Source organism: Guillardia theta, assembly GCF_000315625.1.
Source record: "Guillardia theta CCMP2712 unplaced genomic scaffold GUITHscaffold_59, whole genome shotgun sequence".
In the NCBI taxonomy this organism is placed as follows: domain Eukaryota; class Cryptophyceae; order Pyrenomonadales; family Geminigeraceae; genus Guillardia; species Guillardia theta.
Genome location: NW_005434615.1, coordinates 312,666 through 333,532, shown reverse-complemented (window position 1 = coordinate 333,532; position 20,867 = coordinate 312,666). Strand labels below are relative to the sequence as shown.

Sequence of the window (20,867 nt, the reverse complement as noted above, 5' to 3'; positions counted from 1 at the left end):
TTGAAATCGGAGACATCGATGTCATGTCTGTACACTTAGAAACCGCGGAAAGTATCTGCAAGCTCGCAGTTTTCCGATTCAGAAAGTCTAGAAGCAGATCAGGTGTAGAGAACCCGCAAAGCAGCAGGGAGCTGAGAGGACGATACATGGCGTTGTTTCCCATGCACCATCACAGCATGAGTCTCAGCGGATTGATGTCATGTCACCTCAGATGCAAGGAGAAAAGACGAAGCTTCATTTTGCCTGTTGTCGAGGAGATCCGAAAGAGATCATTCAAGCTGTTAAGGAGGGGATTTCAATCAATGCTGTGGACAATGTGAGCCAATGCAGTGCTCGCTGCGGGTTTCTCACTTGTTGACAGAACATGTGCACACCTCTGCATGTAGCTGCCAGATACAATCACGTCGAAGTATGCCGTTTCCTCATGAGCCAAGGAGCAGACCCCGACATGCGAGATGCGGTACCTCCTCCCCCTCCATCCCGCCCTCATCCTGACCCTACGAGCAGGCCGGTAGGACGCCAGCACAAGTCACCAAGTCCCCGGAAACCAAAGCGTTCTTCGCCGAAGCAGCTGCGGTGACTGCTGCTTCTGCTGCTGCTCTGCTGCTGCTGCTGCTGCTGACAGCTTTGTTGCAGAATCCTTCAGTCTACATGCGAGTCCCTGCTAGCGACTCCACGCCTGTCATGAGCGCGCGAGACGCGCCATTTGTTGATGCAGCAGTGGAGGATCAGGCGAGCTCTGATCGCACTGACCGCATGGTGCTGACGTGACGGGTAGGGCCTGGAACTCTGACAGTGGACACACTCAACAAGCGAGTGGGATAACATCTTTGCTCGCCTTCGACGACTTTCGTTTGAACAAGCGTTGTTATTAACGTGAGGCGGTTTGAATAGTATGGTACAAAGCGGCTCTCCCTTACCGATTCGCATGAGGGAGGAGAATTTGCCTGTCGGGCACCTGGAGGGTTCGAGTGAACGTTCTTCTGAGCGAGTAAACTTACAAACCTTGGACTCGTTGCAAGCCTCCTCCAGCGCCTGAACCCCCAACGCTGACACAGCATTGCCCCGCAGGTCCAGCACCTGCAGGGTCACGTTGGCTCTCAGAGCTGCTGCCAGCGCCTGCAGTGACTGTCAGGGACACGTTCCGAGGTCAGGGAGGAAGACCTCAGCACCCTTGTGGCCGATGCTGTTGGCCGAGAGGTCAAGGTGGTGCAACATGCAGCTGCTCTTGATCTGCGCATGCATGACAAGAAGAAATGAAAGCAATAAGATCCTGACAGCTTCAGCCAAAGCGACAGCCCCCAAGTCCCCAAGATCATTGTGACGAAGATCAAGGCGGGAAAGTCTCTCATTCTTCCCGATTGCCTTCAAAGCATCGTTGACAAAGAACACGCATCAAGCTCGATTCCATACCTGCGCGATGGCCGGAGCGGCCTGTGCTGTGATGCCATTGGCACTGAGATCAATCCTGTTAATGGTCTTGTTCTCCGCCACAGCTTCCAGTATCAAGATGCATCCTTCATTTCCTGTCGTGCGCTCACAAATCAGACGTTTGGAGCAACCAGTCTGCCTCGCTCTACCAAGGTTGTTGTGCCTCAAATCCAGCCTTGCAAGACGAAGACTCTGATCCAAGATGAGGTTGCACAGCTGTTGAGCTCCAGGGACGCCCAAGTTATTCCCAGACAAGAAGAGTCTTTCAATCTGTGCCAAGGAAGGAATTAGCGCATGACTATGACAGTGAGAAATCGTCTTGAGATTCACGGAGAAAAATTCTTTCAATGCATCGATAGTGACATGCACGGACAAACCTTGGGGTGACATTTCACGTAGGCTGCGATCTCGACCATGTCTTCGGGCAGCAAACCCTTCAAGGATGCGAGCATGAGTTTCGAGGTGGTACATCAAATACTCAACTACCTTCCCAACGCGATTGATTTCTGTCGTGCCATCCAGCAACGATGCCAGGTAGTCCTGTGTGCATCGAACCACTGTTACATTGACTTTTGCATCGTTAGCGTGAGAGTCCCGTACAGTCGTTGGTAGGCGATGACGTTCAGAGCTTCCCAGGAGGATCTTGGCAACCTGTTGAGTTGTCTCATTCACGGTAGACGAGCATGCTTTGTTCTGACCTTTCCAGGGGTACCAGTTAAGGATCCTGATGTGTCAACAACAAAAAAACATCAGCTTTGTGCTCTTTGACAAGAAGCAAAGGCGATAAGAAACAATCTTACCTGACATGAACAAGTGCGCAGCCGGTGATCTGATGCTGGTATCTTTCTTCGAATTGGGAGAGCTTCCGTTGTCATTCGGTGACATGAAGCCATTGGAATTGTCGCGCTAAAAAAGTATTTCAGATCCTGTCACTCTGTAATATCGAAAAATCACATTTGCAATTCTGGTAGAGTTTTGCAAATTCTCGCTGCAAAGATCAACGGGAATGAGAGAAGCAAACAAATGAATCGTTCCGAAGTTGCTCAAGTCACCTGCGAAGTGAGGCAACCAGAGCCTCCAAGCTCTGCTTCTCCAGTCTCAGGTTCTGAGAAGTAGAGTCAACCCACAAAGCATTCTCAACTCATGGTTCAAGAAACCTCAAGCTCAGACTGTAGCTCGATCACGCGGGTTTGCAGCTTTTGCGATCGATCGTTGGCTTCGCTCTTCCCTTGTTGTGAAGATTCCAATTCTTTCTTCAGTTCAGAAACCTTACATGCATGAATCATGCCAAACGCACACGAGATGTATTTCACCTGCTTAGACAGACTCTCAACAGATCCGTTTCCATCACTAGAATTCTTCTGAAGCTGGGAAACAAGTAACGAACCCGACAACATCCTTAAACAACGATGCATACGTTGTGGATTATTTTTTCAAGTCGTTCCCTCTCCATTTCAGCTTCAGTTATCTATGAAGATACCGGTCACAAAAAGAAAGAGTATGAGATTAAAACTACTTGTTTCACAAGTCTGTCTTTTAAATCCTTCTCCGTTTTTTCAGCTGCAGCTATCTGATTGAAATATTTCACAATTTTGATATCTTAAAAGTTGGTTTAACCTTTGCTTCTTGAGCACTTTCTTTGGTTTTCAACATCACGATCTAAGTTACAATAAGTACGTAATATGAAAAAATCCATACGGTGCAAACCTGGTCTTCAAGGTCTTTGTTCGTATTCTCATCAGATCCAGCTCTCAGCTTCGTGATGGTTTCCTCGCTTTCTTTCAATTGTGACTTTAGAGACTGTTGCACAAAATGAGCCTCCTCAAGTGCACATTAGTTTGACATACGGTTTGAATTTCATCTGCTTGCATCTTTTCATCATCCATCTTTGCTTGCAAGTCTTCAATCTGCAGATGGTAGAATCAAACACATGAAAATACAGCTCTGGAGGCTAGCAGAAGACAACAATTAAGAGGCATCAGCATCAGTATCAAGTGACTTCACAAATCGTGCTATTTCCCAATAACTCTTATGATCCAAACGAAAGGGCACTTACCACTTGCTTCGCAATTTCAAGTTCTTCTTGTAAATATTTGGTTTGTTGGACTTCAACCTAGATCTCGTCATGAACAACGATCGGCTTCAGTAAGCTTTGTTTACATCCAGCTTTTGTGACAATACAAGGAAGTCTTCCTCAGCAGGGTTCGCATCCTGGAAAAGGCTTCTTAGATTCACCGTGTTCTCTGCCAATTTCACATACGTTGCCCTGAGAATGCTCCTGCGCTTTCCTTTCTGCATCTTGCCTGAGCTCCCTTTCCTTGTCTAGCTCCGCGCTGAAAAACCAAACAAGCATGAATACACCAACAAGAAAGTGAGAGGTCACCATACCGCACAGCCAACAATTGCTGCTTCTCCTCATCGGCCTAATACCATCTTCAGGACTTTGAGTCCTTCACATTCAGAAAACCTTCTTCTCCACGTCTTTGATACGATTTTTCTCCGTTTCCAGCTACATTCAATGTGAGATTCACAGGTCAGAAAATGGAGTAAGAAATCAGGACCTCCTTCTGCAATTTGTCAATTTCGCTCCTCAAAGCTTCACTATTTCCTGCACTTTCTTCCGCTCCTTGCAAGCTTCCCAGTTTCTCTTGCGCTTTGGCAAGCTCAGTTTTCAAAGCATCAAACTCCTATCCTTTGCATTCAGGATGAAAACCGAAGACATCTGAGTCTCTCACCGCCTTTAGATCGGCAAGCTTCTGCTTAGCTTCTGCAAGTTCTGAATCCTTAGATTTGAGGTTCGATTCTGCTGCCGTGAGCTTTGCCGTGGTCTCTTGTGACTCTTCCTTTTGCTTGTTCAGCTCGTTCAAAACTTGTTCCATCTTCTGATCAAGAGCTGGATCCGCCTGTGGATCAACATGTGCATGATGAGCTGACACAGCGATGTAGATCGACCGAGGTCTATCATGTCAAGTACCTGACTTTGAAGTGCTTCACATATTTTCAGAGCTTCGGTCAACTCATTCTGTAAATCGGCATTTTCCTTGGAAAAAGGTGTCATAGAGCATAGATGGAGTTACTCCGAGCAAAGTTCGGCTTTACCTGCTCTAGGACTGCAAGCCGAGATTTCAGCTCTTCCGAACCTTCCTTGGCCTGGCAATGCAGACATTTAGGATTAAATTAGCTCAAAGTCGGAATGATACAGCGCCATCTTCACTGCCTGTTCTGCTCTTCAGATTATCCTGAATCATGCTATCAACCCACCATGACCACTGAAAATGTAAGCTTACCATCTCCTCATTCAGAACAGTCAGATCCGCTTGCAGTTTTGTTGAGTTTCCCATCTATGAAAGAAACGGATAATAAACATGCGAAACGTTAAGGATCAAAGTTCATCAGATAGATCATCAAGTGATACACTATCAGGAGATCGACAAAATATAATTGGTTTGCAAACCTCAATTTCAAGAGCCATTTCCGCCGATTCACGCCCCATGTTTGCTTCATCTAATGCCTTGACGATTTGCTCAAGAAGATCCTCAAATTTCTCGCTGCCCCCTATCAGAAAGTTTAAGACAAAACAAGACCTTGTTCGATGACATGATTACCATTTTCTTGGCCAATCACTTCCACCAATCGTTTCTCCGCTGCTTTTATTCTCCCCTACATCGTATCAAAGAAGCATACGGCGTATAGATGTCTTCACCTGATATTGTGAGATATCGTCCGTGAGCTTAGCTACCATCTTTTGTGCATGCTGAAATCTCTTATTCTCCTATTGCAAGTTCAACAATGGGATGCTTATGTAGAAAAACGTACCTCCTCGCCTTCCGTCTTCTGAGGTCTCTCGCTCTCTGCAGGCTTCGGATTTTCTGCAGATTTTGCAGTCTATAAGCAGTCCAAATTTAGAATAAAGCACATAGCACGGGTAAACAATGTCACCTCCGCCTCCTTTCGTTTTTTCTCTGCCATTGCTTTCTCTTGTTCTTTCTGGTGAAACCAAATCAAATCCTTGCCACAATGGAAAGGAAAACAAAATCTACTTCTGTTTCTAGCTTCTTGGCTTTCTCTTCTTGCCTCTTGCGCTCCTCTGCGAGCTCTCGGGCTCTCAAAGTTTCCCTCCTTTCTTTCTCCTTCTGTTCATCAGCAGAGTGACAGATCAGTACTGGAAACCATCGAGCCAAAAGTAGACCGCGTCTCTCAGTGACTTTGTGATCTGATCAGTCCACGCTTTGCTTTCCGTCGGATGATCTGATTTGAGTTTGATTTGTTCCCCGTGATTGTTTTCCAGCGCAAATTTTCCTTTGTCCTCTAAGACAACCTGAAATGAATGCCATTTTAGTCGGAAGAAACATTCTGGGGCAACAACCCAGCATGAATCAGACAAGATATGTTTCGGGTGTAGAGATGAACTTTCAGCCATGGTATGTATGTGTGTTTTGAAGTCATGTCATCCACTCACCTTCCAATCGTTGAGGTCATACACCTCCTTGTTCGATAAGCTTACAGGACGCTTATCATTGTTCGCTGGGCAGAGGTAGAACTTGCCGTCCTTGATCCAGCAGTAGACCTTCTGCTTGTACGGGTCTTCGAAGCGACCATGGTCGAGCTTCTTCTTGCTAAGGCAGCCTTGCATCTCCGCTCCCTCCATCCCAGCCATTACGGGCGGCGGCGCTCAACCTTGTTTGGCAGGGAGGATCCGCAGGGGGTAGGTTGTGGATTAGAGGGGGTAGGGGTCAATGGCAAGGGCATGGGGTACTGATTCTGCCCCATGATTGATGGGTCAAGTAAGTGGGAATAGGGGGTCCGACGGCAGATCGCGCAGCAGATTAGTCCAAGGGTGGGGTTACTGGGGACAGTGGTAGTCGTGGAGGGGGTGAGGGGGTAGTTTTGTGCCCAAGAGGAAATAGAGGAAGAGAAATAGAACAAAGATTTGGAACGATACGCCAGATCTGGGACAGTTTCTTTTCAAAAATAAATATAAATAGTTTACTCAATCTCCTTCTCGCTGTTCTTAAAATAGTTTTACAGTACCAGGCCCGGTCGGAGTCTGTCCGGGCAGGTTCACACACCCGGGGCCCCGGGGTTCGAGAGCAGTCCTCCTCTTCGGAGGGGGTAGGGGTGAGTAAATATGAGGGAGTCTTGGGAAAATTGGGGTACTCTGTGAGTCCAATTGGGGGTATCTCGCTTTGATTGGGGGTGGGATGACCATGGGGTACTCGGCCTATGAACCACAATGGCGAGATTGGTGGCCGCACGTGAGGGTAGAGAGGGATAGATGTACCCGCTGTACCAGGACGCGAGCTCAGTCCTGGAGCAGGCAGGGAAGAGGAAGGGAACCTTGTCGAGACTTTCTCTCGCCCCTTCGATCAGAAACAAGAAGGCCACCCTGGCACTTGCAGCGGAGACGACAAGGTTGCTGTTGTTGGAATTGTTAAAGGATGCTGATTCTTTGCGTGCTCCTGTAGGCTCTCCAACCTGATAGATGAATGCATGAAGACAACTGGGCTTGCCAGCGAGGAGAATAGGTTCAAACCGTTCTTGCTCAAGGTTCTCGTGTACGAGATCCTGTTGGGCAAGAAGAAGATCCAAGGTGGGGGGGAAGCCAGTCGACTGGTCAAGGGCCATCGAGAAGGTCTTGTGAAGGCTCTTGGCCGTCAGCTTGAAAAGCGAGGAATTAAGAGTGTAGACGATCTCTCAAGAGAAAGTGCACATCGACCCTCTCATAACCTCAAGTACCTGCGAGTGAACGTTCTCAGGACAACCATGGCGGAAGTGGTGGAGGGTCTGTTGGCGGACTCGTGGGAGCAATTGTCTCATCAGGAATTCATGCAAACGCTTTCGATGAACAAGTCGAAGGTATTCTGTCTGGATCCCGACTTCGACGATCTTCTGATGCTGCGATCGACGTCTGACTTCCACAAGAGCCAGCTGGTTGGGGATCATTTCGTTCGGATCCAAGAGAAAGCCAGCTGCATGCCAGCGAGGGTGATGATGGAGGACAACGACATTGAGTTTGCTCTGGACGCCTGCGCGGCTCCAGGAAACAAGACTACTCACCTGAGCGCCTTGATGGGGAACCGGGGGAAGATTGTTGCGCTCGACATCAATCAAGATCGAGTGAAGCTCCTGCAAGAGACGGTGGAGAAGATGGGGGCCAGCAACATTACCGTGATGAAGAAAGACTTTCTGTCTGTCAGTGCCAAAGTCAAACCCTTCTCTCACGTACAGGTAGGAGGAGAACTGGGGTGGGGTACGATGTGGAATTGTGAAGTTGTAGTTGAACAGGGTATTCTGCTGGACCCGAGCTGCAGCGGATCGGGGATTGTGGGCAGAGAAGAGAGGATGGATGCGAAATCAAAGGTTGTCCTTTTTCTCACTGTGCATCTGTCGTTTAGTGCAATGTCCATCAACCTGTATTGATCAAGACCGCTAGGAGAAGGAAGAAGAGCGTCTCCAACGTCTCTGTGCGTTCCAGAAGAAGGCGCTTTTGCATGCTCTGAGCTTTCCAAATGTTCGAAGAGTCGTTTACAGCACGTGAGTCTTGTCCTCTAGACTTTTCGGAAAGAAATTTAATGCAAGAGCTCAGATGCTCCATCCACCAGCAGGAGAATGAAGACGTTGTTGAGTCTTGTCTGGAGGCAAGGAAAGCAGATTTCGAGCTGAAGAGAATTCTTCCCAATTGGTCTCGGAGAGGACTTCCCGTCTTTCCTGATGTATATCTCGAATACTGTTCAGATCAGTTTTTGACTTTTTCTTGCGTGTAGGCGGACAAGTGTGTACGGGTAACACCGGAAGAGCATTCCATGGGGTTTTTCGTCGCTTGCTTTGTGCGGAAGAATCCTTCGAGTGATGAGAGTGTACGGGTCCCTGGCCAAGGAGATCATTATGCCAGTACGAACAGATTACCGCCAAGTCTTTCCGTCAGATTGTCAATGAGCTTGCGTAGAAGGATGATGCACGCTTTGCTCCGTGTGTATGGCAGACGAGCTGTCGTCAAAGTCTTACGTCTCATGAAGTAACGGCTCTGCAAGCACAGGAACTTCATCAATCGCATCCCATCTCTTTTTCCATTGGTCGTTTTTCCTGACCCGGACGAATTCTTCGACGTGTACATATACATACAAGAGCCCAATCATTACCATTAGGTATTGATAAATGAATTCATTTCAAAATACTATCTTAGGATTGGAATGACCCCTCAGGGTTTGATCCGATCGTATGAAAAGCTGAGACTTATCTGTCTCTTCCCCTGTCCCTGTCCCTGTCCCTGTCCCTGTCCCTGTCCCTGTCTCGCTCCCTGTCCCTGTCTCGCTCCCTGTCCCTGTCCCTGTCCCTGTCCCTGTCCCTGTCCCTGTCCCTGTCCCTGTCCCTGTCCCTGTCCCTGTCCCTGTCCCTGTCCCTGTCCCTGTCCCTGTCTCTGTCACGATCAAAGTCTCTGCCCCTATCTCTTTCATCAAATCTTGAAGTTTCCATTCGCCTCCTCTGTTCGCTACTCTTTTCCCTGCAAATCCACATGAGAATTGCAGCAGAAATAAGTGCATGGCAAAACATACGAATGCGATGATCGAGGGTCGGTTTCACGATTGTCACTGGATGAAGAGTCTGAGTCAGACGATCCTTTACTTTTCGACTTCTTCTTCTCCTTCTTGTGCTATGCAATCAAATCAAAGTCAGAAAGCTTGAACCAGGCATACATTGAAGAACAGACAAACTGAACTGGTGTTGAAATACCTTCTTGCGGTCGGCTTTTAGCTTTTTCTTCAATTCTTTCAATCGCTTCTTCGCCTCTTTCTTCGCCGCTTTTCCCATCATGGCAGCACCCATATCTGATTCGTCGTCGGACAACAAAATCTCATTGTTGGCTGCATCCACAGACGCTCCTCCGTGCACACCATCGATTGCCCGCCTCAGACTCAACCTGTCGGTGACTACAGCTCCAGAACTTCCATCGAAAACCAGGAGAGGGTCTTCGATTTGTTGCCTGTATTTCTCTGCCTCGACCGTTTGTGCGCGCATTGGACATTCAGGGTCTCCAAGTTGGTGTCCCCATTGTTTGCATTTAATGCATCTGACATCGCGTACTTCAATGCCAAGCGGCTGAACATTGCCTGGCCTGCTGCCTGCAGTCTTGTCTGAATTCTTGACGGACTGCTCAGACTCCGTCTTTGCCTCAGCCGACTTCTTGCCATCTTTATCTTTCTGTTCAAGCCCTGGAGGAGCTTCGTACATGAAGCCAAGTGCTCCTCCTTTCTCCTTGACTTGATCATAATCTACAATCTTCCCGTTCACAAGTCCCTTAGCCTGCGCATGTCGTTCTCTCTCATTGCGCAGCTCTCTTTGTCGCTCCTCCTCTAGTCTTTTCCTCTCTTCCTGAGCAGCTTTTGCTTCTTGCACCTTTCGCTGTGCAAGAAAGGAGCCTGTCTCCTGAAACCATAAGATTGAGAACAAGCTCACAACAAAACATTTCGACTATGAAGGCAGGCACATACGATACAACGGTCCAAAACAGTCAGTGAAAGCGAGGAAAGGACTGGAGCAGAGTTCGAGGGAGAACGTTGCTTCCATGTAAACACAAGGCGAAGGGAAACGTGAAAAGAAAGTCAGGCACGCACCCATGACTGTCGAACCATCGTCGGTGTCAGGGAGGAAGAGCGAGCGGGAGTAGGAGGGGAGGACAACAGCAGCAATGGGTAGGCCTGGACTTCTACCTTCCAAATTCCGACCGAGGCGGATGTTGGTACCTACAGATTTTAAAACTATATATATTGGTATTATGACGGATTGTACATTTTAAATATGTGTATTACATAGTACAAATTATTACATATTAAAAAGTGAAACTTGGAAACTTGGTACTGAAAAGTACAAACGAAATGAAATATCTAAAAATATTTAACCTCAAACCCTGCAGTGTCCAGTGCTCTCCAACTACCCTACCCACCAATTGTCAAATACCCTACCGTTCAAATGTACTATAAACCACCGGTTCTGAGCAAGGAAAGCCTAGGGTGGAATCATGTGGAAAGGGTGCGGTGATTTGAGGTGGGGTGATCCTTGTGGGTTCAAGTATAATATGAAAGTATTAGTCAACTATCTTCGCGTATATAGACTAAAGCTATCGGTACGCAGCTCACAGGGTTTGCCTAGGTTTCTCGGCAGGGACAGGTCAGCGCCGAGGAAGATTTTCGATCTATGAATTAAAACTATTGATCGATTGTACAAGCCAGGTCCTAGTAAATTCCTACACGTGATGTCATATGATCATAATTATGCGATAAAATTTCAAAATCAAGAATCCAAGTTCATGGAGGGGGTCCTAAAAAAAGGCGGGAGGATCCGCGGCGCGTGAGAAAGCGCGGCGCCATGGCGGACGAAGACCTTCCCCAGTATGATTCTGACTCTGATAAGGTAGGAAGTTCGATGGTTTTTTGTTCATTATTTCTTGTTATTATTTCCTGCGTGTTGTTGTGTGCTTCTTCGGTGATCTGATTTGCTTGCTTCTGACTGCCAACCCATTGAGAAAGTTCCTTGAGAAATTCTATGCCATGTGGGGAAATGTGGTTTGACTCGGAGGAATGGCGTTAAATGTTTGAGTTACCTTTATCCCATCTGTGGAGCTTCATTCGCCCCCAACTGAACGTTTTATTATCGCAGGAGGAAGAAGCACCATCCGCTCGTACCCAGCAAACTGCGGGGCATATTTCCACGAGTGCTGCAAGCTTCCGTGATTTCCTTCTTAAGCCGGAACTTTTGAGAGCGATCAACGACTGTGCCTTCGAGCATCCATCTAAAGGTAGATATGCCATTTATCGTGGAAATCGACATGTCAGAGGGAGTTGGATTATGCCTGAGGTGGATTGGGACTTATGCTTTGGCATTATCCCCCCTCCTCACGGCGCAAGCTGTTCTACCCGAAGCATGTGGCATTGTGTGGATGGATGCTTTGACAGTTTGTGACATTGTCCTTGCAACGGTACATTCCTACAGTTCAAGAGGAGGCTATTCCGGACGGTCTAGCTGGACATGATATCGTTGCCCAAGCCAAAGCGGGGATGGGCAAGACCGCCGTGTTCGTCACCGTGATCCTTGAAAGGATTGCTGCGGATGAGCAATCCTTGCAAGCTTTGGTTGTGGTGCACACCAGGGAGCTTGCATACCAGGTTGCCAAGGAATTCGAGAGGTTCAAGGCCTATCTTGAGGGTATCACAGTCCAGTGCATTTACGGAGGTGTTCCTCTCCCTCAGCAGGAAGCAAGCCTCACAAAGGACAAGCCGCATATTGTGGTTGGATGTCCGGGACGACTCAAGGTCCTTGTCCAGAGAAAGGCCCTGGACTTGTCGAGACTGAAGATTTTTGTCATCGATGAGGTTGACAAGGTTCTTGAGAAAGCTGACATGCGTCAAGACGTTCAAGAGATCTTTTACACTACCCCCAAGAACAAGCAGACCATGTGCTTCTCGGCAACTCTTCCTCCCGAGATCAAAGGAACAGTCATGAAGTTCGTCCAAAAAGTAAGCATCCCCCACCCTCATCGAAATTGACCCAGTTCTCCAAATTGATGGAATATTTGTTTGAACTCGAGCTACCTCTGGTCGGTTCTTGGTGAAATCTCGATCGATGTGTCTTTTGGCTTCCTTAGCTGCATTCATTTCAAGAAGTTCTTCATTACTTTGTTTAGATTGGTAGGAGCGATGTGTTGTCTGGATGTGTGATTCTCCTCGAATGATGCTTAGAAGATTCTGAGACGGATTGGGTTGCAGCCGAAGGAAATCCTGATTGATATGGACAAACTCAGCTTGCACGGCCTGAGCCAATTCTACATCAAGCTGGAAGAGTCTCAGAAGACGCGCAAACTGACTGATCTCATGGACATTCTTGGTAAGCAAGATCAACATAACTTTCACTTGTACCGATTTCCTGTACAGAGTTCAACCAAGTTGTTATTTTCGTTCGTGACAAGCGAAGGTGTCACTCTCTGAACAAAATCCTCCAAGAATCCAAGTTTCCATCCATCGAATTGCACTCAGACATGGATGCCACTGAGCGGTAAATGTCTGGTTGTAGCGCTTTTGCTTTGTATGTGTCTCGATGATGGCCCGGTTTAAGAGGTTGAGTGTCCCACTGACGTGGTTGACGCTCCCTCCCGGGTGCCTGTTGGCCTCTGATTTGCTGATCGAAACCAACACAGTGGGTATTATAGATTGCTGATGAGATCCTATTTCTTCCTTCGTGTTTCTTTTTTCTAACATGTGGTGACGTTATCTTTCCAGTATTGCGACATACAACAAGTTCAAGAAGTTCGAGGCTCGCATCCTGGTCACAACAGACCTTGGTGCACGTGGCCTGGATATCGAGAGGGTGAACATCGTTTTCAACTATGACTTCCCCATCGAGGCAGACACCTACATGCATCGCGTTGGTCGTGCAGGCCGTTTTGGTAACAAGGGTATGGCGATCAGCTTCATCTCGACCACCGAAGATCCCTCTGGCAAGATCAACGATCAATCCATCTTCGAGAAGGTTCAAGCACGCTTCGCTGTGAAGGTGGAACCTCTGCCTGATGAGATCGATCTCTCGTCGTACATGCCTAAGCCAGGCGTGAAGGAGCAATTTGATGAGTAACTTTTCTCATCATACAACAATTTGTAGGCTGCACGTTATGCACAACTTTTAAAAATGATTCCGCATTGTATAAAATCAATAGTATCGAAGTTGTGTCAGTGGTTCATGTATTGGTCGTATTTCTCCCACACATCTTCCAGGGCCTGTCATGGTTCATCAGCCTGAGGTGAGAAGATGTAGAATTCATTGTAGAATTCATTGCCTTGTGAAGATCACTTGCCGACTGAGGATCTGCCTTCTGCTTGCAGGTCACAGCAAGTTGTAATGCTTGGTGCACAGACTGAAAACACTGTCAGGCGTGCTTTGCGAAATGTGGTACTTTACCACAACCAACTTGACGTAATTTTCATACTTGGGACTGCTCGTGTCCGCTGGTGCTTTGATACGCTGTGCCAGGACATACTACGCGCCCAAACGGGTTCAAAGGTCTTTCAAAAACACAACGTCATGGTTCAAAACCTGACAAAGAGTCTCGATGATTCGACTCGCATGCTCTTCCTTGGTATTGATCCATCGGACAGTTTGATTGCTATTAGAGATATGCAAAGTCAGCGCATCAATTCAGCTGAATGGACTAACGATGAACATGACACATGAAGCAGATCAAGTTTGCAATCGCAAGGACAAGATTTAGGGTTTAGGGTTTAGGATTATCGTTTGGAGGCTTATGCTCTCCCGACAGTTCTCACATTGATTGAGCATCCTTCAAAACAGACAAGTCCTGAACCAGCCCCTGCAAAGACTGCTCAACACCGGAGCACATGTCGACTACAAAACAGACCTGGGCTTTCTTAATCGTTCTGATGTCCTCAAACATCAATTTAAAGCGCTAAACAGCATGGTTCACGATGAAGACGGCAAGAGGACAGGTAATCTTACAGCCGCATCATCAAATATTCCACAGGGCACCTGTAGATGAGATGCTGTAAGAAGAATTACGACCGAAAAGATAAGATACTTGGCAATGAGCAAACGCCTCTCGTGGCCTGTTGGAAAGCAACAGATTGGCTCCCGCAAGCCCAAATGAAGCGGTAGCAACCGTTTTCAAAGATCTAAGCAACATGACAGTCAGGTTGCCGATGAAACGCAATCAAGCAATGCAAAGGGAGAAACATTCAGCATAATCACGCCCGGTCAATTGAGAAAATCATACTGTGGTGAACAATCCATTCCGCCCCTCCTTCCAATTGTTCCAGTTAAGATCAATCAGAGACAGAAGACGATTCAACATATCACAGATGGCAGCATTTCAACATTCAGTCAAGAGAGAAAGAATCAGATCTCTTGCGCTAGATAGCTCTCCTCCCCCTCGTCTACCTAGGAAGGAACCGATGCATGCCGAGGATGGGGAAGAGATATGGGACTGAGCGGGGAAGGGGATCACTGTGGGATCAATGATGCGTCGCCACTGGGCCACCCGCTGGCCGCCGGGCCTGGCACTCGGGCCCCGGGACTCAGTCCGAGGCCCAGCCCCCGGGCCGATCCGACTCAGTGGCATGTGAGGTGACCTTCGGAAGGTATCACAGTTCACTGACGGTAAAAGTTTGGGGGACAGCAGTCGGCGCAGTCGGCGGCCGGGCAGGGCTGGCACCCCGGCCCCGTAGCGGCCTGAGGTGAACCCTCCGCCGGAACGGCTGAGTCACCACAGCGGTGGCCGGGTTTAGTGGGGATGAGGCACAATGGTGTCGTAGGGCGTTCGAACAGCTCTAGGGAAATAGTACCTTTCTATGACCTGAGAGTATTACCAAATGGTAGGGACTATCTTGATTGGTCCGAGGAAAACTTGTAGCTATCCTACGAGGAGATGGTGCAACTGGTCCTAGGGAGGTCATAGGAAAATTGTATCGACCTCGACGCCGCCGCGATGCTCCGCGGAAACATGCTGAAGAAGCTCATGCCAGTGGGGGTGAAGATTGTCAGGCCCTTCCCTGTCAGGCATCTCCAAAGCATGAACAATCCTGGAAACTCTTTCCTTGACCCCAAAGAGGCTGAGAAGCCCGAGGATCGATACAGTGAAGCTGGCAAGCTCATGAATATGGACGTCAAAACGTCTATCGTGGAGCTCAGCAAAGCTTGTGAGTAGCTCTTTGTTTGTGGTGTGCTTGTGTGTGTTTTCAAAATCACTCCATGCTCGATCCTAGACCAAAATATGATGATGTGTTGCCGTCTCCTTAATCCATGCGATGGTACATAGAATCGCGAGTGATTCGTTTTTGCAGTCCACAGACATCGGGTCAGCATTCCCATTGGCACCGCGATACCCGACATCGCACAGGGAACATTTGTGGCACCCGATGCTACCATCGTTGGAGATGTCACTCTCGGGGACAACTCTGCAGTGTACTATGGATCAGTGATCAGAGGTGACGAAGGACCTGTGCTGATAGGGTTTCGGTGTCAAGTGGGTGAAAACAGCGTCATCACATCAGACAGTGATATGACCGATATTTCTATCGATACCGATGAGAGTGGAGGACGTCTGGAGGATCTCGAAAAGAGTGTTACGATCGGACACTACGTCACGATAGAACCAGGATGTTACCTGAGGTCTTGCACCATCCAGGACAGAGTCGTCATTGGTGCCAACTCTGTGATCTGCGAGGGAGCTTTGGTTGAAGCTGGTGCCCAAGTTGGCCCTGGCTCTATTGTCCCCCCAGGTCGTCGTATTCCAGCAAATGAGGTCTGGCAGGGCCGTCCTGCCCAGTATGTTCGAACGTTGACTGGCAGTGATTCTGAGGATCTTGATAAGAAGCTCAAGACGTTTGTGAAAGACACTGAACTTCACATTGATTGCAATTATCCCATTGGTGAGGAACACAACATGCTGCACAGGGATGCGATGGAGGCAATGCAAAAAGGAAACTAAATTAAACATGCTCAGGAGCCCCTCAGATAAAACCTGACTATCTGGCACAGCTCGACAATTCTCTAGAACGAGAACCTTGGTTTTCTTAGCAGATTATGACAGTCAAATCATGTGCGAACAAAGATTCTTGTTACGTTTGTAGTACAACTTCCATTCTTCTTGTATCCTCTTCTTGTTTGTATTCTCGGATACTCTCCATCAACCATTTTAAAGGAATGGCAGTGGGGGAAAAGGTGTTGGGGGACCTGTTTTCATTGCTGATCTTGCATTCTCCAGTGCATTCATTGTGTTTTTGCAAAATATAGTCATCGATCTTTACTTCAGTTCCTTCGAACCACAAAGTTTGGTGTGGGTGCCTGATTTCTGTTGGAATGGAAACCTGCAAACAAAATATCATGACCACATGAATGCATTCATAACACACCAGAAGTATACGACGTGTTCTTTAGAGCCACAAGAGGTGTAGTGATCAACTCTGTTGTCCTTTGTTCAATGCCGGGGCGATTTGAAACCACCAAAATCACCTTGCATCTTGTTCTTCAGCTGCTCCTCCTTGCCGTCCAACGTGACTCCTTCTTGCAAGAGCATGGCAAGAATAGACTCTGCCATGTGGGCCGATACCTGGAAATTCAAGTGGAATCACGCAGCCGTGGGAAACTCTCAAGATCAGACCTGGGGCACACTCTCGTAGGATGAAGGCTGTGAGATTGCGGTCTTACCCTTCGCAGCATTTTTTGGCTGGGCAGCCTTTGCCTGAGTTTGTTCTGGTTCTGAAGCTTTTTTCGCCGCTCCAAGTGCATATTCGATGATTATCTGCTGCTTTCCGGCGTTGCAGGAAAACTTTTTCAACGTCACACCTTACAAGCACAAGTGAGGTGACAAGAAATTTAAAAAAATGATGCAACGATCTCCTTTGCTTGGAATTGAGAAAGAATTTCTGAGACTTACCTCCAATGTCACTCGCTGTCGCGGATTCGAATGAGCTCAAGCTGGCTTTATCCGCGTCGCACAACTTGAGCTGGAATACAAAGGTGAGCGCGGGTTCTGGCACATGATACCGGAAGGTGGATGAAAAGTGTATTCACTTACAGAGTTAAGGTCTGTGTTCTTGGAACCTGTAAAGAACATCAACAGTAACACAACACAACAGATTTCAAAGGGAAAAAAGGTCTCAAGGATAAGAACCACATGACAGAAAGGGTTCCAGAAGTGTCGAAACACATCACAAGAAGTCATGGCATATTTGGTATTCTGATCATTCTGATACATCAACACATGAGCTAGGGAGGCTCAGCAGAGTATAACTCACAGATATTGTTTGCAGCATCCTCCACTTCCCCTTTTTTGTCCGCACAATCGTCTCCATCATACTGCACCGCCATCTTCGCTCCTCTCTTGTCATAGTGGATGCTCAGAACAGGGCCACTCTTGGGGACGATGTCTCCTAGAGCTGCCCGTATGATGTGAGCAGCGCCATGCTTCTTCCCATCCCTTGCGCTCTCGTTCCCGACAGCGCAGGCGCTCATGCTGATGACGCCAAATCCGGCCCTCATCCCCTTAAGCTCACTAGTCACTGCTAGTCACCTGGCTAGTCACACCAACCGGGGCCGGCCGGCCCGCCCGGGCCCGTTTTCGACGTTGCATAGCCCGTTGTAGCCGTTGCAGATCCTTTGTTTGTCGGAGGAAATGGTGGAGACGAGGTAAGGAGAGGAGAAGCGCGCTGAAGGAAGAGGAGAACAAAACGACAAGGGAGGATAACAGAAGTGCTAAAGGTTGTTACTTGGGGGGGTAGGGGGGAGGAGGTAGGGATAGTGTGACGGTTGGAAGGAGGCGACTTGGTGTGAAATAGTGCCACGAAGGGTAGCAGGGCTGCGACAAAAATAGAGAGGCGATTTCATCTGACTCGCTCTGGATTAGCTCAGATATAGCGGAAGGATCATGGAGGACAGGGAGCTACCGGATGGAGGTTTGGCTTGTCGGAGCATGCTCTACTCGGCTCTTGCTCCTGCCAGACTTGGACCTCCTGGTGTCGGGGGAGCAGGATGGGACTGTGCGAGTGCTCGATGAGCAGAAAAGGAAACCCATCAGGTACGCAGATGCAAAGTGTGCAAAGTTAGCAGTGAAGTTCATCTGGCAGCGTGATCAAAGCTCATGATGGGCCTGTAGAGGGCATTGCGACGGTGTACAGCAAAATTACTCCTGCCTCACCTATCACGTTCATCACCCTAGGAAAAGACGCCAGGGTGAAGCTGTGGAGAGTAGACAGGCAGTCAGAAGAAGGATGTCTTCTGTCTGCAGAGACCAACTTGATGGACTTCAGAGTATCTCTTCTACCCGATGTGAGTGGTCTGCGTGCGTGGCGCCAAACTGACTTGGTCGTCAGTGGTTGTCTTTCAGCATGAAGCGTATGGAAGTGGAAGACGAAGTGTTTTGCATCATGGGCAGGTCACAGCGGGGAAGTTTTGTGTGGATCCTGCGCATGAAAGGGGAGGAGAGTGTACCTTCCTCCAGTCCCGAGTTCCAGATCGTGTCGTTCTTCCCAGCCGACGAGATGAGTTTCATGAGCACGTGGAGAAAGCAGGCGATTCTCGCGGGTACAGGAGGCTCCCTCCGCATCCTCTCCGATGTCGGCACGAAGACCATCTCTGGACTGCTGGATGCAGATGAAGGCCATTCTGTGACATGCTTCCTGACCGTAGAGGATCGCGATGCGTTCATCCTTGGGAGGTCGGACGGAGCCATTGACGTGCGGAGGCAGTCCAGCGGTGAACGAGTCTTCCTGCTCCGAAGGCACTCGGGTCGAGTTGTTCACATGCTGTGTGTCAAGAACTTCCTGCTGAGCGCTGGAGAGGACGGGCCCATGCCAGCAGGAGGCAGAGAGTGCGTGAGGTTCGCGAACATCGCAAACGGGCGGCTCCTTGGCTCCTTCACTACCGCTCCCGTCAACTGCCTGACCCACCGGTCCAGCATGCTCCACTCACCTCCTGCTGAAGGCTGAAGCTTCCATCCCAGGCTGTCTCGATGTGACGAATCGCCCCTTCGCTTCAGCCACCTGGCGCTCACAGGGCACGCTGACGGGAAGGTGATGCTGTGGGATGTGCTTTCTCAGCAGAGCCTTCACATCCTCGAGGGCCATCGTGCTGCTGTCTGCGCCATCACGGCGAACAGACTGTGTGCTGTGAGGTACGAACGTGCGAGCAAGCGGTGCAGGAGGTGAGGATGAGCGTTCCTTTCGCTGCAGTGCCGGGGAGGATGCAACTTGTCGAGTCTGGCGCTTCGTGGATGTGCATGTGCTGAGAAAGGAGGAGGAGGAGGTCCAATCCAAGAGGAAGAAGGTCTCCTCCAGCTGTCTCGGAGCTCTCTCTGACCATGTCCTGTGGCATGCTGCAGGCGGAGGAGAGGGGCGAAGAAGGAAAGGAGCTGTACCGCAAGAAGAAGTCCAGCTGAGCTTGAGGAGGAACGAGCTGATAAACCTTGCAGGTTCTCTCGAGCTCTGTCTCTCTTCCAGGAGGCTGGTGAGCTGGACCCTGCCAGCGCTAAGCATCCTCTCAACGCTGCTGCGTGCTTGCTGGAAATGGGAAGGCCAGGAGACTGCCTGAAGCTGTGTGAAGAGATCCTTGCGATGCAGAGGGAGGAGGTGGGCGAGGGTCTCGTGGTGAGAGCGCTGGCTCGCAAGGGAACAGCGCACATGAGGTGAAGCAGTATGAATGCTCGAGAAGGAGCAGGGGGTTGAAGCTGCCGCGTGCAGGATGGGAGACAAGGACCTCGCCAAGGAAGCACTGTTGGAAGCTCTCTCCCTCGACCCGAATAATGTTGAGGTGAACTAGAGGAATAGGAGGAAGAAACAGAGAGGACGGTTTCAGGAGGAGGAGGAGGAGGAGGAGGAGGAGGAGGAGGAGGAGGAGGAGGAGGAGGAGAAAGGAGAGACAGTTTTCATTGTTTCACCTCCAGGTGAAGGAAAAGCTCGACAACTTGTTTGGAGTCGACGGCTCGAACGAAGCGATGTTGAAGGAGGAGCGAAAGTTGAGAGATACTGCTGCTGAGCAAGGAGCTGTAAATGCACCTCACCCATCAAACTTGAAGAAAGAGGAAGAGCGAAGCAGGTGAGTCTTGTCTTGAACTCACGAGTTCTGATCGCTGAACCACGAGGAGCAGCCGAGATGGTTGTAGGAAGGAGGAAGAGTGTGATGAGAAGGAAGAGTGTGAGGAGGAGCAGGAGCAGGAGCAGGAGCAGGAGCAGGAGCAGGAGAAAATTGTGGAGGTAAGCGGAATTTTGAGCATCTGGAAGTTGCTGATGCTGCCTACAGCCTGGCGAGTGGGATAAGAGGGCGAAGGAATGCTGCCGTGTAGGGGATGAGGTGAGGAGGAGGAGGATGGGTAGAGGGGTGTGAAGGGGTCTGTGGGCAGAGGAAGAGGAAGAGGTAGAAGGAGAAATCGTTAGGGAGAGGGGGGGGGAGGAAGGAAACTGAGACTGAAGCTGACAGAGAGGAGCATGGGATTGCTGGACGCGATCGCTGCGGCTGTTGTGGGACCATGAGGTGTACGAGCAGAGGGCTCAGCTCTCTTGGAAAGGTCCCTCCTTCCCCTCAACGCGCTAGGACGTTGACCTTGCGCCCTCGAAGGTGAGGGTGAGGCTGTGGAGGAGGAAGCGACGTGGAGGCAGAAGATGGCAGACGTGCAAAAGGTGCCTTCTGCTCTTCCTCTTGCTCCTCCTCTTGTACTTGCACTGATGTTGAGCTCCTCTCACTCCTGCTGGCCTCTTGGAACTTCTTGATTGACTTGCTCCAACTTCAGGATAGAGGAAATGAGATGTACAAGGCGAGGAGATATCGCGATGCGATAGGGTGAGAATGAGGAGAGCACCAGGAGCACAAGGAGGAGGAGGAGGAGGAGGAGGAGGAGGAGGAGGAGGAGGAGGAGGAGGAGGAGGAGGAGGAGGAGGAGGAAG

At 49.2% G+C, this 20,867-nt stretch overlaps 7 protein-coding genes across 7 annotated transcripts; 4 read left to right on the top strand and 3 right to left on the bottom strand.

Annotated features, from left to right (window-relative positions):
* Window positions 1-209: 209 nt before the first annotated feature.
* Window positions 210-1,010, top strand: GUITHDRAFT_95990 (hypothetical protein; the record flags this gene model as incomplete). The annotated part of the gene is made up of 5 exons (XM_005828420.1): window positions 210-316; window positions 362-460; window positions 508-576; window positions 637-732; window positions 779-1,010. Coding segments are annotated over 5 exons (386 nt in total), but the record flags the coding sequence as incomplete, so codon positions are not given.
* Window positions 1,011-6,664: 5,654 nt separating this feature from the next.
* Window positions 6,665-7,969, top strand: GUITHDRAFT_112468 (hypothetical protein; the record flags this gene model as incomplete). The annotated part of the gene is made up of 5 exons (XM_005828419.1): window positions 6,665-6,686; window positions 6,738-6,843; window positions 6,897-7,659; window positions 7,717-7,791; window positions 7,865-7,969. The coding sequence occupies 5 exons, from the start codon at window positions 6,665-6,667 to the stop codon at window positions 7,967-7,969; spliced, it is 1,071 nt and encodes a 356-aa protein (XP_005828476.1).
* A 695-nt stretch (window positions 7,970-8,664) lies between these two features.
* On the bottom strand, window positions 8,665-10,061 carry GUITHDRAFT_112467 (hypothetical protein; the record flags this gene model as incomplete). The annotated part of the gene is made up of 4 exons (XM_005828418.1): window positions 8,665-8,932; window positions 8,985-9,082; window positions 9,163-9,855; window positions 10,044-10,061. The coding sequence occupies 4 exons, from the start codon at window positions 10,059-10,061 to the stop codon at window positions 8,665-8,667; spliced, it is 1,077 nt and encodes a 358-aa protein (XP_005828475.1).
* Window positions 10,062-10,779: 718 nt separating this feature from the next.
* GUITHDRAFT_88396 (hypothetical protein) lies at window positions 10,780-13,053 on the top strand (the record flags this gene model as incomplete). The annotated part of the gene is made up of 6 exons (XM_005828417.1): window positions 10,780-10,839; window positions 11,086-11,224; window positions 11,419-11,942; window positions 12,192-12,309; window positions 12,357-12,477; window positions 12,702-13,053. The coding sequence occupies exons 1-6, from the start codon at window positions 10,795-10,797 to the stop codon at window positions 13,051-13,053; spliced, it is 1,299 nt and encodes a 432-aa protein (XP_005828474.1). The 5' UTR covers window positions 10,780-10,794.
* A 95-nt stretch (window positions 13,054-13,148) lies between these two features.
* Window positions 13,149-14,116, bottom strand: GUITHDRAFT_112465 (hypothetical protein; the record flags this gene model as incomplete). The annotated part of the gene is made up of 6 exons (XM_005828416.1): window positions 13,149-13,196; window positions 13,406-13,481; window positions 13,743-13,786; window positions 13,835-13,882; window positions 13,933-13,962; window positions 14,012-14,116. 6 exons carry the CDS (start codon window positions 14,114-14,116, stop codon window positions 13,149-13,151), a joined length of 351 nt encoding a protein of 116 aa, XP_005828473.1.
* Window positions 14,117-15,001: 885 nt separating this feature from the next.
* On the top strand, window positions 15,002-15,919 carry GUITHDRAFT_112464 (hypothetical protein; the record flags this gene model as incomplete). Its single annotated transcript, XM_005828415.1, has 2 exons — window positions 15,002-15,128; window positions 15,273-15,919. The coding sequence occupies 2 exons, from the start codon at window positions 15,002-15,004 to the stop codon at window positions 15,917-15,919; spliced, it is 774 nt and encodes a 257-aa protein (XP_005828472.1).
* Window positions 15,920-16,239: 320 nt separating this feature from the next.
* On the bottom strand, window positions 16,240-17,472 carry GUITHDRAFT_112463 (hypothetical protein; the record flags this gene model as incomplete). The annotated part of the gene is made up of 7 exons (XM_005828414.1): window positions 16,240-16,298; window positions 16,344-16,394; window positions 16,444-16,540; window positions 16,592-16,776; window positions 16,868-16,937; window positions 17,009-17,034; window positions 17,229-17,472. The coding sequence occupies 7 exons, from the start codon at window positions 17,470-17,472 to the stop codon at window positions 16,240-16,242; spliced, it is 732 nt and encodes a 243-aa protein (XP_005828471.1).
* Window positions 17,473-20,867: the final 3,395 nt, after the last annotated feature.